Raw genomic sequence first — 24,157 nt, forward strand, 5'->3', positions numbered from 1 at the left:
AAAAATAACAACATTTTTTTATCACAAACTTTTGCCAATGTCGAGGGACACAACTCGCTACGCGCGCGTTCGAATTTCGAATGTTTAATGTTTATATATTGTATCGCCACTCGCTAGCCAGAGACAAGACTGTTTTGGCGCCGGTTTTCAACCAGATTGTATTGAAACCTATAGAACGTTGGAGTTGTGTAGGAAGATATATAATTTCATGTATCTAACTAAACTGGAAAGAATGCCTAGTATTACAAACTTCTTGGTTGTGTTGTTTAATTAATTTTGCTCATGAAAATCGCAAGCCAAGTTTTGAAGAATAATGGAACAATAAATCTAAATATATATAAATACTAGCTGACCCAACAGACGTTGTTCTGTAGATAATAAAAAAAAACACTGTTTATACGTATTTTAATAATTTTTCATTACATCAAGAATTATTTCGTAACACATGCTCCTTGTTGTTATAATGAAATTGTTTCACAGCAGAACTGTCAAACCGTGCGTCAATAAATTCTCTTATAGAAAATATGTCCAAACATAAAAAATATTGGAAATAAAAATAATTATGGGTCCCAAATCGAAATAAAAACTATCCCATCTCTCAAGTTGGACCAAACTGCATTCCATCGAGTTATCCCCATTTAAATCCGTTCATAAGTTTAGGAGTCAATCGCGGACAAACAACGTGTCACGTAATTTATATATATTAAGGTAATGTCCTGATGTTTGTTTCCAGTGAATTCGTAAACTAATTAACGGACTTTTATGGGGATTAATTAATGGAGTGCAGTTTGGTCCAACTTGAGAGATAGGATAGTTTTTATTTCGATTTGGGATCCATATTTTTTTAATCCCAATATATGTTTGGTATGGACATATTTTTTACGAGAGAATTTACTGTCGCAACTTTTTACAGTTCTGCTGTGAAACAACTTCATTATAACAACAGGGAGCTTATTATTTTAAAAAATATCCTTAGGTATAACTTTACTCACTTTATTGCAGGGACGTTAGAGTTTATCGCACACAGAGAGACAGACAGACGCGGTGGAGCACTATGTTTTATAATATGCAGTGATTCAAAGTATTTAACTAACTAATTATCATGTTTGAAGTACTGTCAGTGATTAAGTTTAGGGATTGTTAATAGTAAAATAGGGTGGTAATGAAATAAAACATATTATATTTAATGGATTTATTTCATAAAATCTACATTTAAATTGCATTTATTAATAAAATTACAATTAATTGATTAGTGGAAGACGATCTCTTTTCGATGTGTTACTGTAAGTTACAAATGCTTTATTTTACAGTTTAACTTATAATAAATACATTAAGTACGTACTTAAACTATAGTACCTAATAGTTAAAAATATTTTTTCTTAATACAAACATAGTAAATACTCTATCATTTTCAATCGTAGGATTATTACTTCCATAAAATAAATTGCTCGATTTATAAAATTACAGATAATTTTTATATTTGAATATAAACTATTGATATCGTATATTAAAGGGATGATAATGAAAATATACATACTTATAGGGTTTTTATGACAATATGACACAAGACGAGCAGGACGTTCAGCTAATGGTAATTAATACGCCCTGCCCGTTACAATGCAGTGCCGCTCACGTTTCTTGAAAAATCCGAAAATACTGAGCGGCACTACAATTGCGTTTGAATCCTTGAGACATAAGATGTTAAGCCTCGTTTCTGACTAAAACACAATAATGTTTACACATTACTGCTTCACGGTAAAAATAGGCGCCGTTGTGGTACCCATAATCTAGCCAGCATCTTGTGCAAAGGAGCCTCGCACTGCTGAAGTTATAGTTAAAATAATTACAAAATAAAATAGTTAGCGAAGAATACAACAGTAAAAGTAAGTAATAATGATGACGTAAGACCTCCAGAACTGCCCTTCAAACTGGAAAGAACATCGGCCTTGTGGTTGTTCGCCCAACTGGTTGAATACTTTGCGGATTCTAAGGACTTCTTCGCGCTTGCGATCGAGTCAGCATCGCAGTCCGAGCACGCATTCAGCCACGATTCAAACTGAAAGCAATGAGTACAAGTGAAGACTTAGATAATTTATACATCTAGATAGAGTCTCTAACAACCGATAATAACAAGCCACGTATATTAGTTTAATGTGTGTAACAAGCTACGTCTCACACTCGCGATTCGTATGACACTTTGTGTTAGTGTGCGTGAATTGCTCAAAATAGATGTAAACTCTAAACTCAATTTTTTTTTCGACATTTTCACAGCTGTCATAGTCTATCTAGACGTATAAATGATGGTTAATTGACAATTTTTTTTAAAGTGTTCAGGATTTTTTAAATTTTAAGTCAACCTTTTGCATGCTAATTTTAATTAACCGAATTGAAGACACTTCAGTTAGTTTAGGATCTATTATGCATGTATCTGTATTCGACACAATAAATAAATTTCATTTCAATTTCATTTCATTTTATAAATAAATTTCAATAAAACTGATTATTATCATAGCATTATACTTATAATTCGCGAGCAAAACACTTACCCCCTTATTCATAATGGTTCGCTAACTTAAAACAGCTGCTACAGAGTGCTATTTTTCATTCTCACTTAGGTCAATAGAAGAAGACAGAGTGAGAATTAGCAATGCTTTAAGTTAGCAGACTATTATGAATAAGGGGGTAAGAAAATTGTCGAAATATAGTTTGCATGTTACATTATTCTTTTTCAATTTGAGAATCTATCAACCAAGCTGTTCTGTAGTATAATTTTATTGGCTTTGCAGCTATGATTTTGAATGATTATGAATCAACTATGATCAATATCCTTATATACAAATAGTGGGGTTGAGCAGGTTATCAACTGTAATGTAGATCCTGTAGATGAAGCCACAACCGATGAGTTGAACAAGACATACCAAGATTTATGAACATTACGTCACTCGAACGGATGGCTCTGTGGAAGAGCGCGGGGATGGAACCCAAGAGGTCGCGTGTTCGATTCCCGCATCGTTCATAATTTTTTTTTACAAATTTAATTTGTGTAATGAATCCCAGAATGTGGGAATCACATTAAAATAACGAATTTTTTTACTTATAATATGTACTCGACTCGCAAACGTCAGAAAATCTTAGGAACCAACTTCACCCTGATACTTTTGTGTTACAGTGATCCGTGCGCATCTTAAAATTTCACTCTCATCATTTTTTCATAACGCTCCTAAAGAAGTATAACTTCAATAACGAATGGCACAAACGTCAGAAAATCTTAGGAACCAACTTCACCCTGTTAGTTTTGTGTTAGAGGGATGCGCGCCCATCTTAACATTTCACTCTCATCATTTTTTCATAACGCTCCTAAAGAAGTATGACTTCAATAACGAATGACGCAAACGTCAGAAAATCTTAGAAACCAACTTCATCCTGTTACTTTTGTGTTAGAGTGATCCGCGCGCATCTTAAAATTTCACTCTCATCATTTTTTTATAACGCTCCTAAAGAAGTGTAACTTCAATAACGAATGTCGCTAACGTCAGAAAATTTTAGGAACCAACTTCACACTGTTAGTTTTGTGTTAGAGTGATGCACGCCCATCTTAACATTTCACTCTCATCATTTTTTGATACGCGCCTAAAGAAGAATAACTTCAAAAATTATCGAGTGCACTTTGTGTTTTCAATAAATGTGTCGACAACTTTGTTTAAATTTAGTTAAATGAGCAATGTTTTCCCATATGGCTAATTACTGTCGATGTTACTCTTATTGATATCACCTTGAAAATGTTGATTTAGGAGTTCTAATTTTATCGAGCATGTTATTAGTGCGCAATTTTGTTAATTTTTGCAGACATAATTAGTACAAACGGAAGCTGACATGGATACATAAAAGAATAGACTATATAACTATTACATAAAACGATTTACGAACTGATAATGAAAATCAATGTCGTAAATCCTTCTACTCCACAGCTGAATATCTAAGTTATCCGACAGTCTGGGAGTAGATTATGATTAGTTTGTAACAATAGCAATGACAGTACAATATTGTATATTTCGTTCAAAAGAGCGCAAAAAAAGAATGCTAAGAGAGTTTCTTGCGCCGCTTCTTCTCTCTCAGAGCTCCATTTGTTTCCGAAGTAGTAGTAGCATATAGTGTATTAGAAATGACATCAAAAAGAATTCTAAAGGAATCAATTTTGGGAAAATAAATGCCTTTCATGGGAATTTGTAATAATTCTTAAATAACTCAAAAGTAAATAATTGTGTAATAATTATTTCTGTCCATAAACATTACATTTGTTAGTATTTGGTACAGCTTTTGATTCATTCATAAAAGTTCAAGTGAGAATTTCTGCTCAGTTAATATTGGTGGGTTAACATTAATTATGGTATCTATTTTCGTTGAAGATCCCAAAAATATTACAATAATAAGCTCTTAAGCGAAAATAGCTTCAATTGCAAGGTTAAAATTAAATTGTAATGGGTGATCTGCCAAATGATTCATAAAGTCATATGGATTCGTTGCAAATAGTAGGTCAAGCCCAATAATAATGATTAGCAAGGAAACAGAAATCAATTGTAATGTTACTAATATGCAAAAATTTGAAAACGTTGATTAAACAGCTCAGTGTTTAAGGCAATGCACAAGATTTAATTTAATTTTTTTATAGATTTAAAATGGAAAGGATGATTGTATCTCTTCCATTTTGCTTGAGTTACTTTTGTGCATTCTGGTGTTGAGTTATTATTATTGAAGGTGTTAAAAGGCATACTTTTAAAGTCAATCTCAATCTCAAAGTCAAATAAACTTTATTCAATTAGGCTTAAACTAACGCGTTTTTAAATCATCACTACAAATATTTCTATTAAACTACTGAATTTACCATAATATGTTCGTAAAAAGTTGAGCTTGTGCGAAGAACATATAAGAAACTCCAACGGCCACTCTTTTCAATCAAATAGAGTATTTTACAATGGCTGTAATATACATAACAAATTAGTTTGTAAGGTGCTGCATCCAATATATGAGTTGTGTTTAAATGATATAAATTATTTTATAAAAAGCAATAAGTAATTAATTGTATAAATATAAATTATCGTTTATTGGATGTATCAACTTTTAGAGCTTAACTCATTGTTTCTGTAAGGATGCATCGTGAACATGATGGTCGTGATTACTACCAAAATTAGTAATTGCATCCTAAAAATAAGATATAATACTTAATCTCGATTAAATCTTTACATTTTTTCCATTTCGCAAAGGTATATTATAGTTTAGTTAAAAATGGTAAATTTTGCTGCTATTTTGAAATATGTTGTAGTATTAAATTAACAATAATTTAAAAACTTAATAATGATTATTAATCATGCTAAGACTCAATTTATTACTGAAATCAAGTGAAGTGAGAGAAAAGTGCTCAATGCTCTAATGCCCCACAGAGAACAATTTATAACAAAGATAATATGCCATCATTCGACGAAAGTAATCATATAAAAGAAAGTATTCTATAAATTATCATTATCATAAAAGTTTAGGCTAATGCCCAAGCGGGTGAAAGAAGGGCAGCATAGTGAACATTTTTCGCCATTTTATTTATACCCGTGTAACAAAAAAGCCCTCAACTGACCTTTCAGCTAATTGCTAGTTTTGACCTAAATGAGCGTTTGTCAAACAAATTACCAAGCACACATTCATTACGAAGCACTTCACCAAACAGATTGTATAATTTGCTGGAAGTTGATCCTATGCCAACAAAGGGGTTAGATTAGATGAGTTACTTCTAATATTTGATTTAAAATGTTATTTTTCAAGTTATACTTCTTTAGGCGCGTTATGAAAAAATGATGAGAGTGAAATTTTGTTGAGTGTGAAGTTGGTTCTTAAAATTTTGTGACTTTTGCGACATTCATTTTTTTTTTGGTAATTAGGATAGGCAAAGGGTTCAAGCCGGTACAGCCGTATTCGTTATTTAATAATTAATTGTCAAAGCCAACGTTGCAAGATTTTTACAATATTGTTCTTTCTACAAACATAGAAGAGCACGAGGAATAAATAATTTTAAGGATTTTTGCTTTGTTAGGCCTAAGAAGTATAACATCTTGCGTACATACATAAGTATACACACACTTTTTATTTTTCTGACATAATTTAACGAGCAAATTACCAGCATTGACTGTTGTTGTTTTGTAATTACTATTACTTACTTTATTATATTCCTCCTCGGTATGTAAAGCCGAAGCAATGAGACTAAAAACATTGTCCATTGTTGGATATCTAAAAAAAAAAAAGACAATAACTTAATTAGTTTAAAATAATTGAAGTTTTGAAAAACATAAATGGCACTATACTGTCACAATCGAATGGCGACCGCGTACCGGAAGACGTAGTGTTGGTAGGCCCATAACATGAACCGAAGATCTAGTCAAGATCGCCGGAGCAGGATGGATGAGGGCAGCACAGGACTGATCTTTGGGGGCGGCCTTTGTCCAGTAGAGGACGTCTTCTGGCTGAAATGATGAACTATCACAAGATATCTACTGGAATATTATATTTTTTTATTGATGAATTACACTGATACTTAACTATTGTTCACAAATTTAAGGCCACTATATGGTTTACATGTTTCTGTTTCCTTAATTTGTAAATTTCTCTAGTATTTGAAATCGTTTCGGAAATTCTTTAAACATGTATTAGATGTTATTCAAATCGATACATTTTTCAGTCAGTAATAATTTTGATCGTTAGAGAAACATTTTGCAATTCGGAATAAAAATTGAAGAATCCAGTTTGAGGCTTTTTTTGCCATGAAGCAATAACGTGCAAGTATTACAGTGTTTGGGTTTGAAATGCGCCGTGAAAATTACTGAGATAATGAGACTTAACATATTGATACATAGTGACGAGTAAAATTGTGATGCCGCTTAGAATTGGTAACCAGTGGGAGGCTCCTTTGCACTGGAAGCCGGCTAGATTATGGGTACCAAAACGGCGCCTATTTCTGCCGTAAAGCAGTTATGTGTAATCATTACTGTGTTTTGGGCTGAAGGGCGCCGTAGTGAAATTACTGGGCAAATGAGGCTTAACATCTTATGCCTCAAGGTGACGAGCGCAATTGTAGTGCCGCTCAGAATATTTGGGTTTTTTGAGAATCCTGAGCGGCACTGAATTGTAATGGGCATGGCGTATCAATTACAGTCAGCTGAACGTCCTGCTCGTCTCGTCCCTTATTATCATTTAAAAAAAAATTTTGGGGTTCAAACAATAACTCTGACCGGTCCTGCAATGAAAATGGCAGGACATATTTATTCTTCTGGTATGGTCACTTTTTCATTCAGTCTTAAATATCCGAGATATAAATTAGACTGAATTGTGATATTTTAGTGTATATTTTTTCTAAACCCAAACTTTATAATTTGTTTTTTATTACTTGAACTTACATTGTCTTCCACAGCGTGTAGTTTACTTCCAATTCATTAAGCACTAAATTAACATTGCTATAGTTGGATAATACTCCACTCAAAGGCACAGTCAAATCTTGTGTTCGAATGGGACTGTTTTCTACCAGCATCGAGACCAAAAAGCTGAAAATGATGAATTTTTAATTAATTTTTTTTTTCTTAAAATGTTAAGAAATTTTGGACTTTCTTTCCTTGTTATTTAAATACTCCTATTAATATAATAAATGTGAAAGTTTGTTTGTCTGGATGTATGTTTGAACTTAAACTACTGAATGGATTTTGATGAAACTTTACAGTAATATGGCCCTCACACCAGAATAACACATAGGCTATCTTTATATATATAAGAGAATGTATGTTTGTATGTTCCCTAATAATTCCTAAACTATTCGACCGATCTCAATGAAATCTTTTGTAATAGATTCGTTGAAGCTCAAGGAAGGTTCACATAATATATAATTTATATGGCAAAACAACGTTTTCCAGCTCAGCTAGTATCTAATATATTATATAGTGCCTTATCAATTTTATAAAACGGTTTTTGTACAGTTTTATTAGATGTAACTGGATGTAAATTAAAGAAATTTTGTAAAAATATTAACATTATATCTTGTATTTTATTATTATTATTTGTTATATACGGTAGCAACACACACTCTGTCAAAAATTCAGATGTGATGACAGACGTACGGACAGATTGTCAGCAGAGTACTATGAATAGGGTGCCCGTTGATGAAGCTTCTGAATATATATATGTATAAAGTAAATCGAAGCAATATAGGACAATTTTATGTTACCTTCAATATTAAATATTTGGATAGTAGTAAAGTCTCAACACCACAAGCAAAAGTTAAAAATCTAGAAAAAATTTATTATTTTATTGTTTGTTGATTGCGAAACACACTTTAAATGTTTTTCAAGAGGCAAACTGGTAATTGGCTTTCTGAAGGAAATTAAAAACCGCCTATGGACATTTGCAATTTGCAAACATACATACATTTGCACCGGGTTAAAGGCCTTTGATTTTAAAGTTTGTCATAAGCTTGATTGCTATCATAATAATATATCAAAAACAGAATTGTCAAATCGCATTGCACGGCTAATTGACTTTCTATAGCATATACATATACTCTTATGATGCCAATCGAAAGAATGGCCAAAAACTAATAACTCTTCTTAAGTAACATAGTATTTTAAAAGAAATTTTATTTATAAAATGTTTACCTACTTGGATTGGTACGAATGGTCCCATAACTTTGGGACATCCTGTATATTTTAGATTCAATTGTAGTCTTTATTATTGCTATTAGTGAAAAATTATGTTTATAATTACTGAAATACCTTTTTAGCTTTGATGTAACTGTGGTGCAACCAAGTACTTCGCCGATAGTTCTGGCCTCGTTAGCAACGTTTGTTGTAGCCATTCTATTCCACATGAAGTCATAATCATCTGCATTTCCGAATCTGAGTCCAGTACAGTAGACCACTGGACGCAAGCTTGGCGACACTCTGTAAAGACATTCATGTACATCTTGAGTGGACTACGTTATTCTTGCATTCAATAGTTTTGAAATTATTACGATGTTCAAATGGTTACATTTCTTTATAACGAAAGTATGTGATAGATCAGTTGGTTACACTATTAATAGGAATAAATAACGTTTTACCAGTGGGAGGCTCTTTTGCAGCGGACGATGGCTAGATTATGGGTACCACAACGGCGCCTTTTTCTACCGTGAAGTAGTTATATGTAAGCATTACTGTGTTACGGTCTGAAGGGCGTCGTAGCTAGTGAAATTTGTGGGCAAATGAGACTTGACAACTTATGTGTCGAGGTAACGAGCGCAGTTGTAATGCCGCTCAGAATTTTTGGGTTTTTAAATAATCCTGAGCGGCACTGCATTTAGATCTGCATCAGCTGAACGTCCTGCTCGTCTCTTCCCTTATTTTCATTAAAAAAACACGTATCTCTTTTCTGAATGTCAAAACTTATCGAAAATGATTGGACTGTCGTAATCATCGTTATCAATTTAGACTTAGGATTTCGCGTGACGTATGGCTAATATCGTAGCCACCTACAGCTGTTGGGTTGGTCCCCCCAGAATACGAGGAGCTGCCTTGTCATGCAGATACAGGAGGAGGAGGGGATTCGCCGGCTCCGCCGTTTCCCTCCTGGGGTACAGTTACAGTATTTTTTCCTACAGCCATGTTCCCGACGGTAATTGTTTTTTAGGCTGTATGATGTCTTTGGGGTTTGACAACCAGGACCTAAGCGGCGGGACAGAATACCGGGTTTATTTCAAGTTTTCTTTCTCTAAGATTGGAGACGTCAAAAGCTTGATGATATTACGGACGTGAAAATACCTTAGTCGGCTTTTACGATGCCTCGGTTAAGAGTGAGGGAGGTCTATTCTAGTCTGCCGGATACCCCGACGGGAACAAGGCGTGAGTGTATGAATGAATGTATGTAATCAACAACGACAACAAAACACTTTATCACATATTAAGTTTTGAGACGCTTTCTGGAATACGGATTTAAAGGGCTAATGCTTAGCCCTAAAGTAAACGGAAACGTGGTCACACTAAGCTTATCTGGCGACGTTTATGTAGAAGCGAAGACTATTTGGAAGACCTGGAGTAAAAATGTAAAGCTCTATATCATCCAGGATTACAGATCAATGTAAGCTGCCTCTGCCCTTTGAGGAGTTAGATGTATGTAAAGTGCAATGATATTTTATAATAATATACCAGTGGAAGGGTCTTTTGCACAGGAAGCCGGCTAGATTATGGGGACCACAAAGCGCCTATTTCTGCCGTGAAGCAGTATTGTGTAAACATTACTATGTTTCGGTCAGAAGGGCGCCGTAGCTAGTGAAATTACTGGGCAAATGAGACTTAACATCTTGTCTCAAGGTGACGAGCGCAATTGTAGCGCCGCTCAGAATTTTTGGGTTTTTCAAAAATTCTGAGTTCATTACAATAACGGGCAAGGCGTATCAATTACCATCAGCTGAACGTGTTGATCGTCTCGTCCCTTTATTTTCATAATATCAATGTGAGTGTGTGTGAGTGTGTGTGGATGCAGTGTGGTAAAGTGTGTAGATACGTGTGTCAACCCTGAATGAAAGGCAACTCACAGTGCAATATTAAAATTTGATTTATGTGAATTGAATACTTACTCTGTTCCGTTTTCTTTAAATTGCTTAAAGAGATATAGAGTATTGTCGATACATCCTTGGTGTCCTAATTTGCAAGCAAACTCTAGAATTTGCATTCTATTTCTAAGTGTATCAAAGTTGTCCGTTGAGTTGACATCATAACCTATTTTGGATATAGCACTATCTAAAAGTTTCAACGAATAGTCCTGAAATTATTTTAAATAACTTTAACGTGTAAGCAGTAAAATTCATTTATTTTAATGTAAAACTTTTTCATCATAAAATATTTCATTTAAATAAAATACTATTTGAAGGATTTAAACGCGAGTGATTATAACTGAATTTATTATTTATTAATTTAGCTCTACGCTTCGAATCCTTTGCATATCAACGTTTTCAGGGTGGCCTTATACTTTAAAACAGTATTTTATTTAATTGTGTTAGATTGGTACTAAGTTCATGAGTATTTGAATGTATTATTGTCGGTCTGAATAAAATCTTTTTTATAAACCCAAGTGCTGATTCCATTATAACAATACTCACAAAAAAGCGCGTAGTTTTTCTAAACAGACTTTTGGTGGTTAATATTGTTTAAAATCAGGTAACCCGTACTCTTTTTACCATAAATAATAATTAATAATTAAAAAACCACTTGACATTACGATCCTAAGTAATAATTAAATAAAGGAGTTATTCAAATGAAACAGTATCACCCGTATTTACATACATCAATTAAATCCAAAGTATCACTTCCCAAGAACATACTTCTTAGTGTTTTAAGGCCACGAATCGTTGCATACCAAACTGCGTAATTTGATTCTTCTTCAAGAAACTCTAAAACTTCATGAAGTAAGTCAAATTTAACTTCATCAGCAAACACAAAGGCAAATAAATCATTGACGATCTGAAAATATAAAATAAAGACAAATATTATGATAGACTTTCTTAATATTTGGTGCTTTGATCGAGACAAATGCAAATTGGCAAACATCTATATACATAAAAATGAATTGCTGTTCGTTAGTCTCGCTAAAACTCAAGAACGGCTGGACTGATTTGCCTAATGTTGGCCTTGAATTATCTGTGGCAGTCCAGAGAAGGTGTAAAAGGTTCATAAAAATAAAAATGCTCGGAATTAAATAAAAACAACAATTTTGTATTTCCTATGATGTGTCCCCCGTCGTTCAGAAATAAAACTAATTAGAATTTTTAAATCGTTCTAACTTTCTCAGGAGGTAAAAAATAAACTTAATTTTAGGTAACTGTAGTAGGTAGATTAACAACAGTTGTTAACTATATATCAGATTATTTTTATGTAGATTGATAAATCTTAAGTTTTGTTCAAAAATAAAATTTCTGAAGCTAACCGCACCAACAAAACAAAAAGTTTATCAGAAAGCCTTGAATTGATTAACAGACTGTATCATAGACTGTGTGTCTATCAATAGAATAGAAAACAACAGCAATGCATAAAATGAAAACATTATTTAAAAAAATGTAATAATTTAACATTCAATATGGCAGCAGAACTAAAATCCTCATTCGTACAATATTTTTCTTTATCAATAGCGATATAATAATAATTTATCTTAGCTTACTAACCTCAGCTCTATTCAGGTGATGAATTTCTTCACGTTTAGTCCCTTTAAGATGTTCTGCGATGAGTTTCCATGTACTTATATCATAGTTTACTCTATAGAAACCTGAATAAATTCAAACGTTATAATTTACCTTAAATTTAATAATTATTGCTATTATTACAGCTATAAAAATTACCATAAAAAACAATATTACTAACAGAAATATTGGATTTCCAAATGAAATTAAATTTATAGAATACAGTCTAAAATCACAGTGAGTTTGCAAGGGAACTTTTTTCGGCGGACAACCAAGATGTGGAATAAGCTTCCTTGTCGGTATGTTCGTATTCTAAATGCTTTTGAATTATATTCCAACTTCTTAATTTCATAATGTAATCTTTATTGTTTTAGTCGTGAATTCAAATAACATTCCCGTCGTCCCACATTATCGCAATGTTTATAAATAAGCGAATCAGGCGTCTACACTCGTATGTATTAGTTCCGAAACCAATTTCACTTACTCCTAAAACGTAGATTCAGTTTCTGAAATTGTGTTTGCTAACTAAATAAATATTTTTTGGTACATAATAAATGTATGGCCTAGCCTTACCTGTTTCTTGTATATTGAATAGGATCAAGTTTTTGTCATCAGTAAGATTTATAGATAGAACTTGAGTTTCACCATCCATGACTAGAACAGGTTTAGTATTGTTGAAATCTGGTGCATTCGTTGTTGTGTATGTGATTGGTATTTTATATAACTCATTTGAACTTTTAGATGGATCAATGTAAAAGCGTTTCTGAAAATTTTCGTAAGCAATTATATCTCTATAAGAATTCATTAGTTTTAATAGTAATGAAGGATATAGTAAATCTTTTAATGGTAATTTTTACCTGTGTAAGTACAACAGATGAGTTCTCATGGTTCACTTCTACATATAGTATAGGATACCCTGCTTGAGTTATCCATGAGCTCATCACACTGGTCAGATTATATCCGGGATACGCTTCTAGGCTATTTGTTTTCGATACCTCCTCCTCCAATGCGGCGTATAATTTATCTGGATAGCTTGCTTCAAATTTGCTGGTAATAAAAACAAAGTTCCTTATTCTCTACTTGCTGGTCATGTATAAGTTATATACATATGAATGAAACTGAATTCTTTGTTAGTAGTATCAACATATTCATTTTTTTCTGAATGCATTATATTAGTAATAATATGCTAGAATACATTTTCTTATAAATTTTTATCTGTGTCTCCGTTTGGTTTGGCTGATTTTCAAAACAGCTGCACATAAATCCGTTCCGTTTATTTAAATAAATACCTAAGATAATGAGAACGATATCTGACTCATCTGATTTGTAAATTTTTTTGTTTTAATATTGGTACAAGACAATGATATATTTACTACGATATACTTACTTAAACATACATAAATATTTATACATGATTTGGAAACAAAAATTCATATTTAATTATTCATTTTATTCATTTAAGAAATGGAAGTGCTTAAAAATTATTTTTTCTCAAACAAAACAAATCTTATAACTATATTTGCAATTTTTTTAATTGATCTGTCGAGTTCTTCGCAATCGAAGTTGCGTGGATTTGAATTACGTACCTATTTTTGTCTACTAGAAAGGTATAAATTCAATTTTTTATTATATAATCTGCCGAGAGATATGCAAACATTTGTCAAATCATTGATTTAAACATTATGTCAAAAGTAATTTTGCCAATCAGGTAAAAAGACAAAATTTAAAAGATAAGGTGTGGGTACCTCGTAAGGTGGTATGTACTTGGTCGGTCTTTGCTTATATATTGAAACAATCCTACTGACAGAAACTTAAATATTACTTTTGAATTTCTTTATACTTATCTATACTTGAAATTTATCTCTTATGTTAAATAATAGAACCTATGGACTTATAGACTGTATATAGATAGATAGAGAGATATCTATATACAGTCTATATTAAACTGCAATCATAGATAGTTGCAAATAATAAAGGGAACATCACTAGCTAACGCTCACATTCACAAATCAAAATAAGTCACGCATCATCGGGCTGTGCGGTGATCTATACAGTAGTATATTCTAAATCTATGGTTTAAATATAATAAACTTACGTGAGTTATATAATACTATGCGTTCTTATGCATTATTTTCTAACAATTTATTATACCCAGCATTGCCTATGGCTGCCAAACTTGGTCCCTAAGAAAAGCACAATTTAAATAACTTGAACCATGTCTGAATGCATTGAATGGAAGCATGATGGGGTAGAAACTTTTAGATAGATTAAAAATATCAACCATAAAAAAGCACACAGGTACGAAAGATGTATCTATAACCATTATGAAACTTAAATGGAAGTGGGCAGGACATATTACAATAAGAGGACAGGCAAAATGGAGTAAAACATTAAAGAATTGGAGCACAGGTCACATGAAAAGGAAAAGGGGTAGACCTTTCCAAAGATGGGTGGACCAAATAAGAACTGTGGCAGGTGGCACATGGACTAGAACTGCATAGAAACTTATGAAGGAAATTGGAGGAGGTCTTTGCCTATAATAGGAAAACAGACAAGACTGAGAAAGTCTAAATTTTATTTTAAAAATAAATATTTTAGGTTAAGTGAAACAATTTGTATAACTTGTCTGAATAAAGGCTTATATTATAAGCATTGCCTATTTTATCTTCAATCATTTATAACTTACTTGGTCTCCAAATACAAATGCAATCCTTGTTTAAAGGCTTCATCTCCTATGAAGTGATGCATCATCCGAATGATAGAACCAGCTTTTTGGTAAGTAATCGTGCCAAAATGTCCGCTGATTTCTGCTGGTGAGTTTACGTTGTTGTTTGTAATCGGTACTGAATCTGAGTCATCGTCGGCATCAAGTGCAGCATACACGGAACCAATAACAAGCATATCCGCTGCTCCAACATCTGGTTCGATCTAAAATAGTAATTCCAAAACAGACGAAGAGGTCAATTATTCATTATCACGAACAACAATTATGCGTTCCTCCGAAAATACCGATACGTTTTCGTATTTTACTTCAACGTTGAAAAATACATAAATAATGAATTTACGACAATTTCGTAATACGAAATACCTTTAAAATGATTTCACAGTATTTTCAAAGGTATTTTCTTGGTGAAAGAAATATTAATGTAACTTTAACAAAATATGAAGCAAGAGGAACCACTATACTCTACAGAGTAACTTCGCAAGCTGAGACGCCTGTAGCCTGATATAATAAATATAAAAATGTGTGGCAGTGCATTATAGGGATGGTTAGAACTTGATATTATACATTTATATTTATTGACTGTGACAATTTCTACAGATATCATAGATTTTGTTTGGCTAGAAATCTTCAAAAAAGACCCTTTCAATAACAACTTATGTATTTGAAATGTACGTTACAAGTGGCCACTAGAATATTTTTTATCCCAGTCTGATGCTAGAGTTTGGTGAGTCATCATCTCCTGAGGATATCTCGTGTAGAGGCGAATCACGTGTCGAATATTGCCGGAATTAACTCAAGAAAACTCAAAACATTTGGATATTCCAGTAAAGTTTTTTCATGTTAATTGTTTCAATGCGTTATTTTTACTTATTTGTTGCTAATACTTACTAATGAAGTGATGTAATCTTGGAAATAATTTGCGAAACCTTCATTTAGCCATGTGTTGCTCCACCAATGGCACGTCACAAGGTTACCAAACCACATATGAGTAGTTTCATGAGCTATTATTTGCGCTACTCTATACTTGTAGTATGGCGTTGAATCTTCGGGAACATACAACAAAAGGGATTCTCTGAAAAATATTTATATTAAATTAATTGTACGATGAAGCAAATAGACGAAACATTGTGGATGACCATGGAATGGATCTCGGCCTTCGTATTCTAACAAATAAGAAACTAATTTCATCCAATAATTTGTTAGGAAATTATTGCATTGTTTACATCTAGGTATTACATTCTGTTTAAAGATTTCTGCTGCTAAATTCGACTCTCGCACGACACGTCACAAACATGGGTATCCACAGTGTGATTAATTGAATTTTCTGCCGCAGTGTATCCAGGTCGATACGATATACATGTCTTCAGAAACACTTAAACCTTCATAAGAGGACTGAAACTCATCTATGATACTTTTGATGTTGTAAAAGAATGTGGACGGTGGTGATCACTTGACGTCGATGACCAGGTGACTCTTACGATCATTTTGTTCCCTTATCTATGCAAAAAGAGCTTATTATCTCCTTAAAATTGTGTCACTATTTTATGATGTCTGGTCGTGATTATATCGAATACACTTTTTTTTATTTAAGAGGGGGCCTACGGGATGGGGAGAGGTGAGGCCCATGGACATATGCAATATCAGGTGTCATGAAATGCGTTGCCGGCCTTTAAGGTGGGAGTATCCTCCTTTCCTTAAAGGTCCCTTCGTATCCGTTCGGTAACACCAGTATGATTCCACAAAGTGGCTGTGCGAGGCAAGAAATTTCTTGTAAAACGAGCGGTTGTGGAATGCCAGACGTCAACGTATCAAAGTCAAAGTCAAAAAATCTTTATTCACTGTAAAACTTTATAAGTTATTTAGTGCAAATCAGGATGAAGTACAAAAGTTACAATAGCATTCAAATGAGTATAACAATATTCATTAACAAAATTTAGAAGATTAATTCCAACTATCTTCATCATTCAAATAATCTTTCACGCTATAATAGGCCTTACATGTGAATTTATTTTTTACGATTCATTTAAATTTTTTAATAGGTAACATTTTAATTTCATTTGGGAGTTTATTATAAAATACAACACAATCCACTTTAAAAGATTTAGCAATTTTACGGAGCCTAGTAGATGGAATTGCGAGTTTATGTTTGTTTCGAGTATTCGTGATGCGGGAACACTTACAACTTAGCAACTTATTAATAAGTAACTAACAAGCTCAATTCCTTACATATTTGTAATTGATAACATTTACAAGTAGGTATCCATGGGAGTATTATGTTCGTGTAATAGGTCCCTCATCATTGACTCACCTATATTTAATCAGACCCCAATTCTCCATCGCTCCTGCACTAAAATCAGGGAGGGCGACATGGTCTAATTTCAAATTGCTATCAACGGAATAATAGTCAATGCCATAGAAGCTGCTCAAAGCATCCACCACGTTGCGACCAAATTCGAATGCATAAGCACTCTGGTTTGATGCCTCTGGACGAGTGTATATTCCGAATTCCTTTTCACCATTTGTTACAGAGGCAGACGCTTCGAATTCTGATATAAGAAAAGCTACCAGATAGGTAGACATTTTTGGTGTAGGATAAAATACCTCTCGAATATAACCATTAGATCTGAAATTAATATGCGCAATTATTACAAGAATATAATTTGGTCGAATAGAAATCATGTTGAAAGAAAATGCACTGAATGTCGTGATTTATCTAAATCATAATATAGCCAATAAAATGAAATTAGTAAAAGTAAAATTACTATCAACTAGTTATTTCTAGGTAGAACGTAATACTAATGCTTCACTAAACGTAAACAAAATACTTCAAATTAAAATAATATGAAATGTATGAATTGACCGTTCTAAGAGACGATGACAATACATTTTTTTTTCTTTATTGATTTAGGGGCTTTTATACGTATGTACATGTCAGCCCCATTATTATCTAAGTACATTAAAACGACAAAAGAAAAACAAAATTCTTAACTTAACAAACTAAAAAAAAAAAGTTAATAAAACGAAAAGCAAGTTATATCTATAGTGTTCAACAAATAAGACTTATGGATTCAAACAGACTTATGGCATCCTTAGATGCAGGGCGGGCAAGTATATTTACAAACATGCCCGTATCAAATCTGTTCAAACCCATAAGTCTTACAATTTTGTCTCTACTAGACTGAAATCGGGCACATTCCATTAACAAGTACTCAACATCCTCAATTGTTCCACATGACTCACATAGAGGTGACTCCGCAATTTTCACATTAATTTTTATCTAGCGCTTTCTTTAGGTCTATTTCAAGTTTTAATTTATTGTATGTCTCTTTAGGATGAGTAGATACTTGTATAGAGCTTATAAAATAGAATTTTAATAAGCATTTACTATTTATTTTCACGTAAAACGAACGCTCTTTTGTATGAACAGCATTAGTGATGACATTACAACAATAAGACATTATAAGTTGGGTAATATATTTTTAAAACTAATAATTTAAAACAAAAAATAATAATTTAAACATGGCTTAGACACATGTTTTGTTAAACAGTTATCTGCTACTAAAACAGTGCTTAGCTTGTGTTTAACTAAAACGTTGTTAAACATAACACAAACTGAAGTGTAGAGGAACGATTAGAGAAACCGAACGCAATTTTTGTCAGCTGTCATCATATAATCTAAATCTTTGGCTCGTGATAAAATATACGTAATGTCTAAAGATTGTTGAACGCTAAACAACACTAAAGAAAAATATTTGTAATAGAACTTTTTTTAAACAAGTGCTCAACTCATGTTTAACTTTTTTGAAATAACACAGTTTTGCTCATTATGAGCACAAATAATATGAATTAAATATAATGTTACTTGTGCTTATTCAAAGATAACGTTTTTGAGAATTTCCTTACAGAGAATTAGAAGTCTGCATCTTGGTGTTGGCCACTGAAGGTTTGAAATCTTGTGGTCTATCTAAAGTGATAGTAAACACTGCTTTAAGATCTGGTTCATCAAAACAAGGAAATACTTTTCTAGCATGTACAGGTTCCATTTGTGTTGCTCCAAGCCATCTGAAAATTTTATAAATGCTTTTTGTAAAATTAAGTTTGTACACACCAGAGAAAGCTTACTAGAATATTAAAATACTTAATTTATAGCATATCAATGTTATGCTAGTTTAAAAACAGTATTTACAATACATACAAGGCGGACAAATACTTAATTTAATTAAAAATGGACGTGATTCAGCAAAAAAAATGAAACAGCTATTGAAAGGCATATTACCTCTATTAAAACATTATCGAAAACATAAAAATGAAAGAAAGAACCGGCTTACAGCACCAATAATAATAAATTTTTCGAAATAGTTAATGTCATGTTATGCTTATGTTTTTAATAACACTATAAATATCTTCATGTAGTATCAGCTTACATGGGGCACATTAAAGTTTTGCACTTCTAGCTAATCGGAACTATTTGAATTTCTAATGTTATATTTTTAAAACGTTGCAACCTTCTTAGTAATAAAAAAAAACAATTGGCGGGAAATCATTTGTCAATGGTTTTTAATCACCATCAAAGTTCTACGTACTTAACTAAAATGGAATTAAGTCGAAAAGATTTTAGACCGATAATTTATTATGATTTTAAAAGTTCTCTCTCTCCGCAAGACTTTGCCGGTTGTCTTCAAAGTGCTTTTGGAAGAGAAGCACCTTACTTGAGCACCGTGAGGCAATGGTTTGCTGAATTTGAGAGAGGTCTGGTTTCTTTACAAGACGAGTTTCTTCCTTCCTTCTTCCGAAAAAGTACAACTAGTCACCCATCCTGCTCATAGCCCCGACCTAGCACACTGTGATTTCTGTATTTTCCTCAAAATCAAAGATTTGATGAGAGGTTTCACTTTTACCAATTCCGAAGAGACAGTGATAGCGTTCAATCAGCACGTAGAAGCCTTCAGATCTGTGGTCCTCCTGTTTTAAAAAATGGTTCGATCGCATGAACAAATGTTTAAAATTTAAAGGAGAGTATTTTGAATATTTTCGTTATAACATGTTGTTTTTTTAAGTTACGCACAACTTTTAGTGTGACCTACGTATAATGGTATACAATAGCTTACAAAACTATCTAAGATGTGCTACGACACGATCGCGATGAAACTATCAACCAAAATGAGACTCAAGGAGATACTGTCTCATCGACTTGTAAGTATCCCAACCTAAATTTATAATGCCCTTGAAATTGGAGTAGATACAACAGTAAAAGAGCATCGCTATCATTACATCCGAAATAAATAAGTCTTAAGACTATATCTAAAGCAAAAGTAAAACGAATTGCAATCGAAATAATTCAGAAGCTACACCAAGATTGTGATCATCATTTTCGCAAATAGTTATAGCATTGTTGAATGTAAGATTAAAAGCAAATGAACAAAGATGGTATCTTTATTTCAACAAATCTCGAATTTTCTGTTTGAATTACACAATAATGATACGACGTTATTTCAGTTTATGATATCTCACTTCATCGAGTGGGATCTGTCAATATGATTAGCGATAAGTATTTTGCAACCTTGCTTATCTTTACTTGCCATAGAATAATAATAATACTAGCTCTATAACCTCTTATGGCAAAGTATTATGGATATAAAGTGGCGGTGTATTTGTTTATGAATCATCACAATATAATATATAGTATGTTTTTTATTAAGTTTATGGTTATGGGTAGGTAGTACCCCTAGATATCCAAATAAAACCGGGTTGCTGTTGTAAAGTCAAATGGTGAAAATATATCGATTGGTTTCATGCCAAGAAATAGTATAGTATAAAGTCCTGTCTTAATTGGAATATATTTATAGGTGTATTTTTATAGCATCTACTCACTAAGAATTACACACACACACACACACACACACGCACACGCACACATACACACACACACACATACATTCACATTTAACATTTAATTTTTATTTTTCTATTTTGTTTCGTTTGTGATTGTCATTTGTCGAGGAATCACTGACCGACAGATACAGTTTTAACTAGTATCGGGGTCAGAGGTCAACCTCTTTTAATATCACTGCAAAACCGTTTTTCAATGTTCAGTGTATTATTACAATTAGTGATAAAAAGATGTAAATAATTGGTATTATGTAATAAAATTTTGTAAAAATATTGTATAGCGTTATTGAGCTTATTCTCGTGAAGAGGAACAGCGTACCCTTCGATTCCAGTGAATATAACTCTGTTCATCGCATTCTCCGATTATAATATTGAGTATTCGCGTAGATTTCAGAAGTCTGCATAAGTCGAACGCAATTAGATAGTGTTCGCACAAACACTCAAAAGGGATTCCGATCGCACACTATGTCAAGATAGAGAAGACGTCCTAAACAGACCCGACGAAAAATAAAGGATCGTGTTCAACCTTTAAAGCAGGGAACACTAGCAGCAATTATTTACTACCAGGGGACCCATAGGCTCGTTAGTCCTTGCAGTGCTTGGCTTCGTTGCTCAGGATGCCGACTAGGTGGGTACCAGAGTGGTGCCTTTTTCTATCGTCAAGCAGTAGTGTGAAATCATTATGTTTGAAGGGCTTTGTAGATAGTAAAATAAGGTGGTTAATGAGACTTAAAACATCTCGTGTGTCTCAAAGTGAGGAGCATATTTGCGATGCTGCTTTGTATTTTAGGTTTTTCAAGAACCCAGATTGGCACTATAATATATTGGTCCGGGCCTATCACTTACTATCATCATAAAAAAGTACTTTTCCAAAAAAAGCAACAACAAATACATAGCCCAGAGCAAAAAGACAAAATCAAATAAGGAAAAGTATAAGTACTTACTTTTTAACTCCATTTTCTATGTAGTAGTTTCTATAAAAACCCTTTAAATCCTCTCTTATTGGACCCCTGTAGCTTATTTTCAAATTATATTCAGAGCCTGCAGTAAGTTCTGATCCCAAATTGATGTAAGCAAACGTATATTTAGTATCAAACTCTAGTGGGTTTGATACATCTAATTGGATATTACTTGAACCAGAAGTAACAGTTATATTTGCTGCAGTATAGTTAAGATCAGCAGAATGGATCTTAATTTGGCTTATTCTTGTTTCAGTTGTAAATTTTATATCGACTTCGCCATCGAATGTGAATGCAGAGCTGTCTCCTGTGTCGAAGTAGGGGGTGATGGCTATAGCATATGAAATTGGTGTGATTGTTGAATTAAGTCGATAGTTTGTGTCCCCATTAACTACAGATAGATAGCTGATAACAGCCAATATTATTAATTGTCGACACATGCTGCAATATTAAATAAAGTTAGAATATTAAATTTTATAACATTGTCGTACGCAGAGATTAGGAGACTTCATAGTCCTTCCTTCTTCCACTCCCTTTAACTATTTCGCACAAGTTCCTGTATTCTTTGAAGTATTGACCAATTCTCTTTTTACAAAATCCCCATGTGTGTCATTGGAAATATTCATTCCAATTCACTGTATTAATGTGTACACTTTATATTATTTTCATCCATCCTATACACATACACATTTAATACATACACACTTTGCGAGAGTTCTCCTTTTCTGTTTATATAGCTTTTCTTTATTTAAAATTTTAATATTTAACAAGTACGACATGCCCGGTTTGACTTTACGATATAAAGAAAACAAAAAAGCGCCTTGCGCAATTAAAACAGCAAAGTTCGGCTAAGGAGCATTTGCTTTACATTAGGGACTTGCTTTGATAGTTCCATTGTTTTTGAAGTTGGATTTTAAATCAGAAAAGATTTATCACTGTTTTTATTATTGTGAAATTTTTATCAAGTGCAACGAATTGAGCATTTAATTTAAATTCACTCTGATGGTTTGTTCTAAATATTACGTAAAAGAAAATATATCGACTTAACAAACAGTACAAAAGTTATTACAACGTGATACAAATGGTGGGTCCGTCGTTAAGAATGTATCTTTTTTAAGAACTGAAAGAAGTTAAAATTAGCTTTAAAAGTACTCGAATCTTTTATTGTATCGAAACTATTAAAAGTATACAAATACAATATAAATAATAACGAATCAATGGCCAAATAAAAGTTACTCAAAAAGTTGATTTAATTTCGATATTATGTTGGATTCTCCTAAGCGGTACGTATTTGAAACAATTACCCTAATTGGCAAAATCAATGCTATTTATGCCGCAATTGGAACCTTATTTGGCGTTACTTGTTCACATAATATATTGCCTTTATTCGCCCGCATTTGAAATAAATCTTCACAATTATTAGCAATGTTTTATTTATCTATAATAAGATGCCATCTGATTGTAGATAATAATTTTGACTTCCTACAATCAATATTATCTGGACAGTCAAACCGAGAACGCTATGCGAACATACAACTTTGATTTCAAGACAATATTTTAATTTTAAAACTCCACTCACCTGTGCTAACTTCGACAATTCATTAATTCAACTGTTTGTTTCTACAGTGATAGTTAAGATAACACTCATCTTAAGCACCTTATCTGTATATATCATCAGTTTTGATAATGGTGTCAAGAGTGGTTCGCGATACCATGCAGAATTACATACACTCATCACAAAGTACTCAATTGTTGGTATAATTTAATGTATGTACAATTTCTTTATGTAATTGTTACTCATACCTAGTTTCAGTTGAAAAGAATAAAGATTACGGTAATATATATTGACATTATTTTCATGCAAATTGTGAATTTGCATTCAAATGAAGACAACATGTATTAATAAAATGTGGTAATGTTATCTGTACTCGAAATTAAATGAAACCCTGTATACTGACGATCTAAGAAAATAATTCCTGAGAACCGTATTGGAATGATCGCTCGCATCGTGAATTTGGACTATGTCATTCACCACTATATTATACTTATTTTGGAAATCTATGGTCAAATTTATACAGATTTATGATAGATCATTTGGTAGAAGATGCACATAGAAAGAAGATGAACACTAGATTCAATATCAGCGTATGTAACTGAGATAGCAATAGTCTGTGACATGTGTTATGTTTTCATTCTGGACGTACAACTTAATAGACAACAACGTCCCATATTTTAATATCAACTGAATTTACATAAAACTAACGCAACTACCTATTAACAATAAGAAACTATTCAATTGGAAATTAAATTAAATAGTATTGCACCATGGCAAAAATTGTTTGTTGGAGGCAG

The 24,157-nt window shown here is 32.7% G+C and overlaps 1 protein-coding gene across 2 annotated transcripts; it reads right to left on the bottom strand.

Annotated features, from left to right (window-relative positions):
• Positions 1-1,177: 1,177 nt before the first annotated feature.
• Positions 1,178-23,536, bottom strand: LOC126967154 (membrane alanyl aminopeptidase-like). 2 transcript variants are annotated; one of them, XM_050811603.1, is made up of 15 exons: positions 23,385-23,533; positions 21,791-22,246; positions 18,861-19,019; positions 17,266-17,580; positions 15,846-16,029; positions 14,919-15,160; positions 13,090-13,279; positions 12,806-12,995; positions 12,218-12,318; positions 11,343-11,519; positions 10,637-10,821; positions 8,799-8,966; positions 7,437-7,580; positions 6,204-6,273; positions 1,178-2,056 (listed from the first exon to the last, which is right to left on the bottom strand). In XM_050811603.1, exons 2-15 carry the CDS (start codon positions 22,243-22,245, stop codon positions 1,844-1,846), a joined length of 2,793 nt encoding a protein of 930 aa, XP_050667560.1. In that variant the 5' UTR covers position 22,246; positions 23,385-23,533; the 3' UTR covers positions 1,178-1,843. The 2 variants fall into 2 exon arrangements, with proteins under 2 accessions (XP_050667560.1, XP_050667561.1); XM_050811604.1 differs by lacking the exons at positions 1,178-2,056; positions 6,204-6,273; positions 7,437-7,580; ... (4 more) ...; positions 12,806-12,995; positions 13,090-13,279 and having other exon boundaries at positions 14,915-15,160; positions 23,385-23,536.
• Between the last annotated feature and the right edge of the window lie 621 nt (positions 23,537-24,157).

The sequence above is a fragment of the Leptidea sinapis genome, chromosome 12 (genome assembly GCF_905404315.1).
Source record: "Leptidea sinapis chromosome 12, ilLepSina1.1, whole genome shotgun sequence".
NCBI lineage: Eukaryota > Metazoa > Arthropoda > Insecta > Lepidoptera > Pieridae > Leptidea > Leptidea sinapis.

Excerpts from the sequence above, each read along its gene's own strand:
- LOC126967154 (XM_050811603.1), bottom strand. The coding sequence starts at position 22,245 with ATGTGTCGACAATTAATAATATTGGCTGTTATCAGCTATCTATCTGTA. Across the intron at positions 16,030-17,265 it reads TGGGGTCTGATTAAATATAG|AGAATCCCTTTTGTTGTATG; the intron begins GTGAGTCAATGA and ends AATATTTTTCAG. Across the intron at positions 8,967-10,636 it reads TTTAAAGAAAACGGAACAGA|AGTGTCGCCAAGCTTGCGTC; the intron begins GTAAGTATTCAA and ends ATGTCTTTACAG.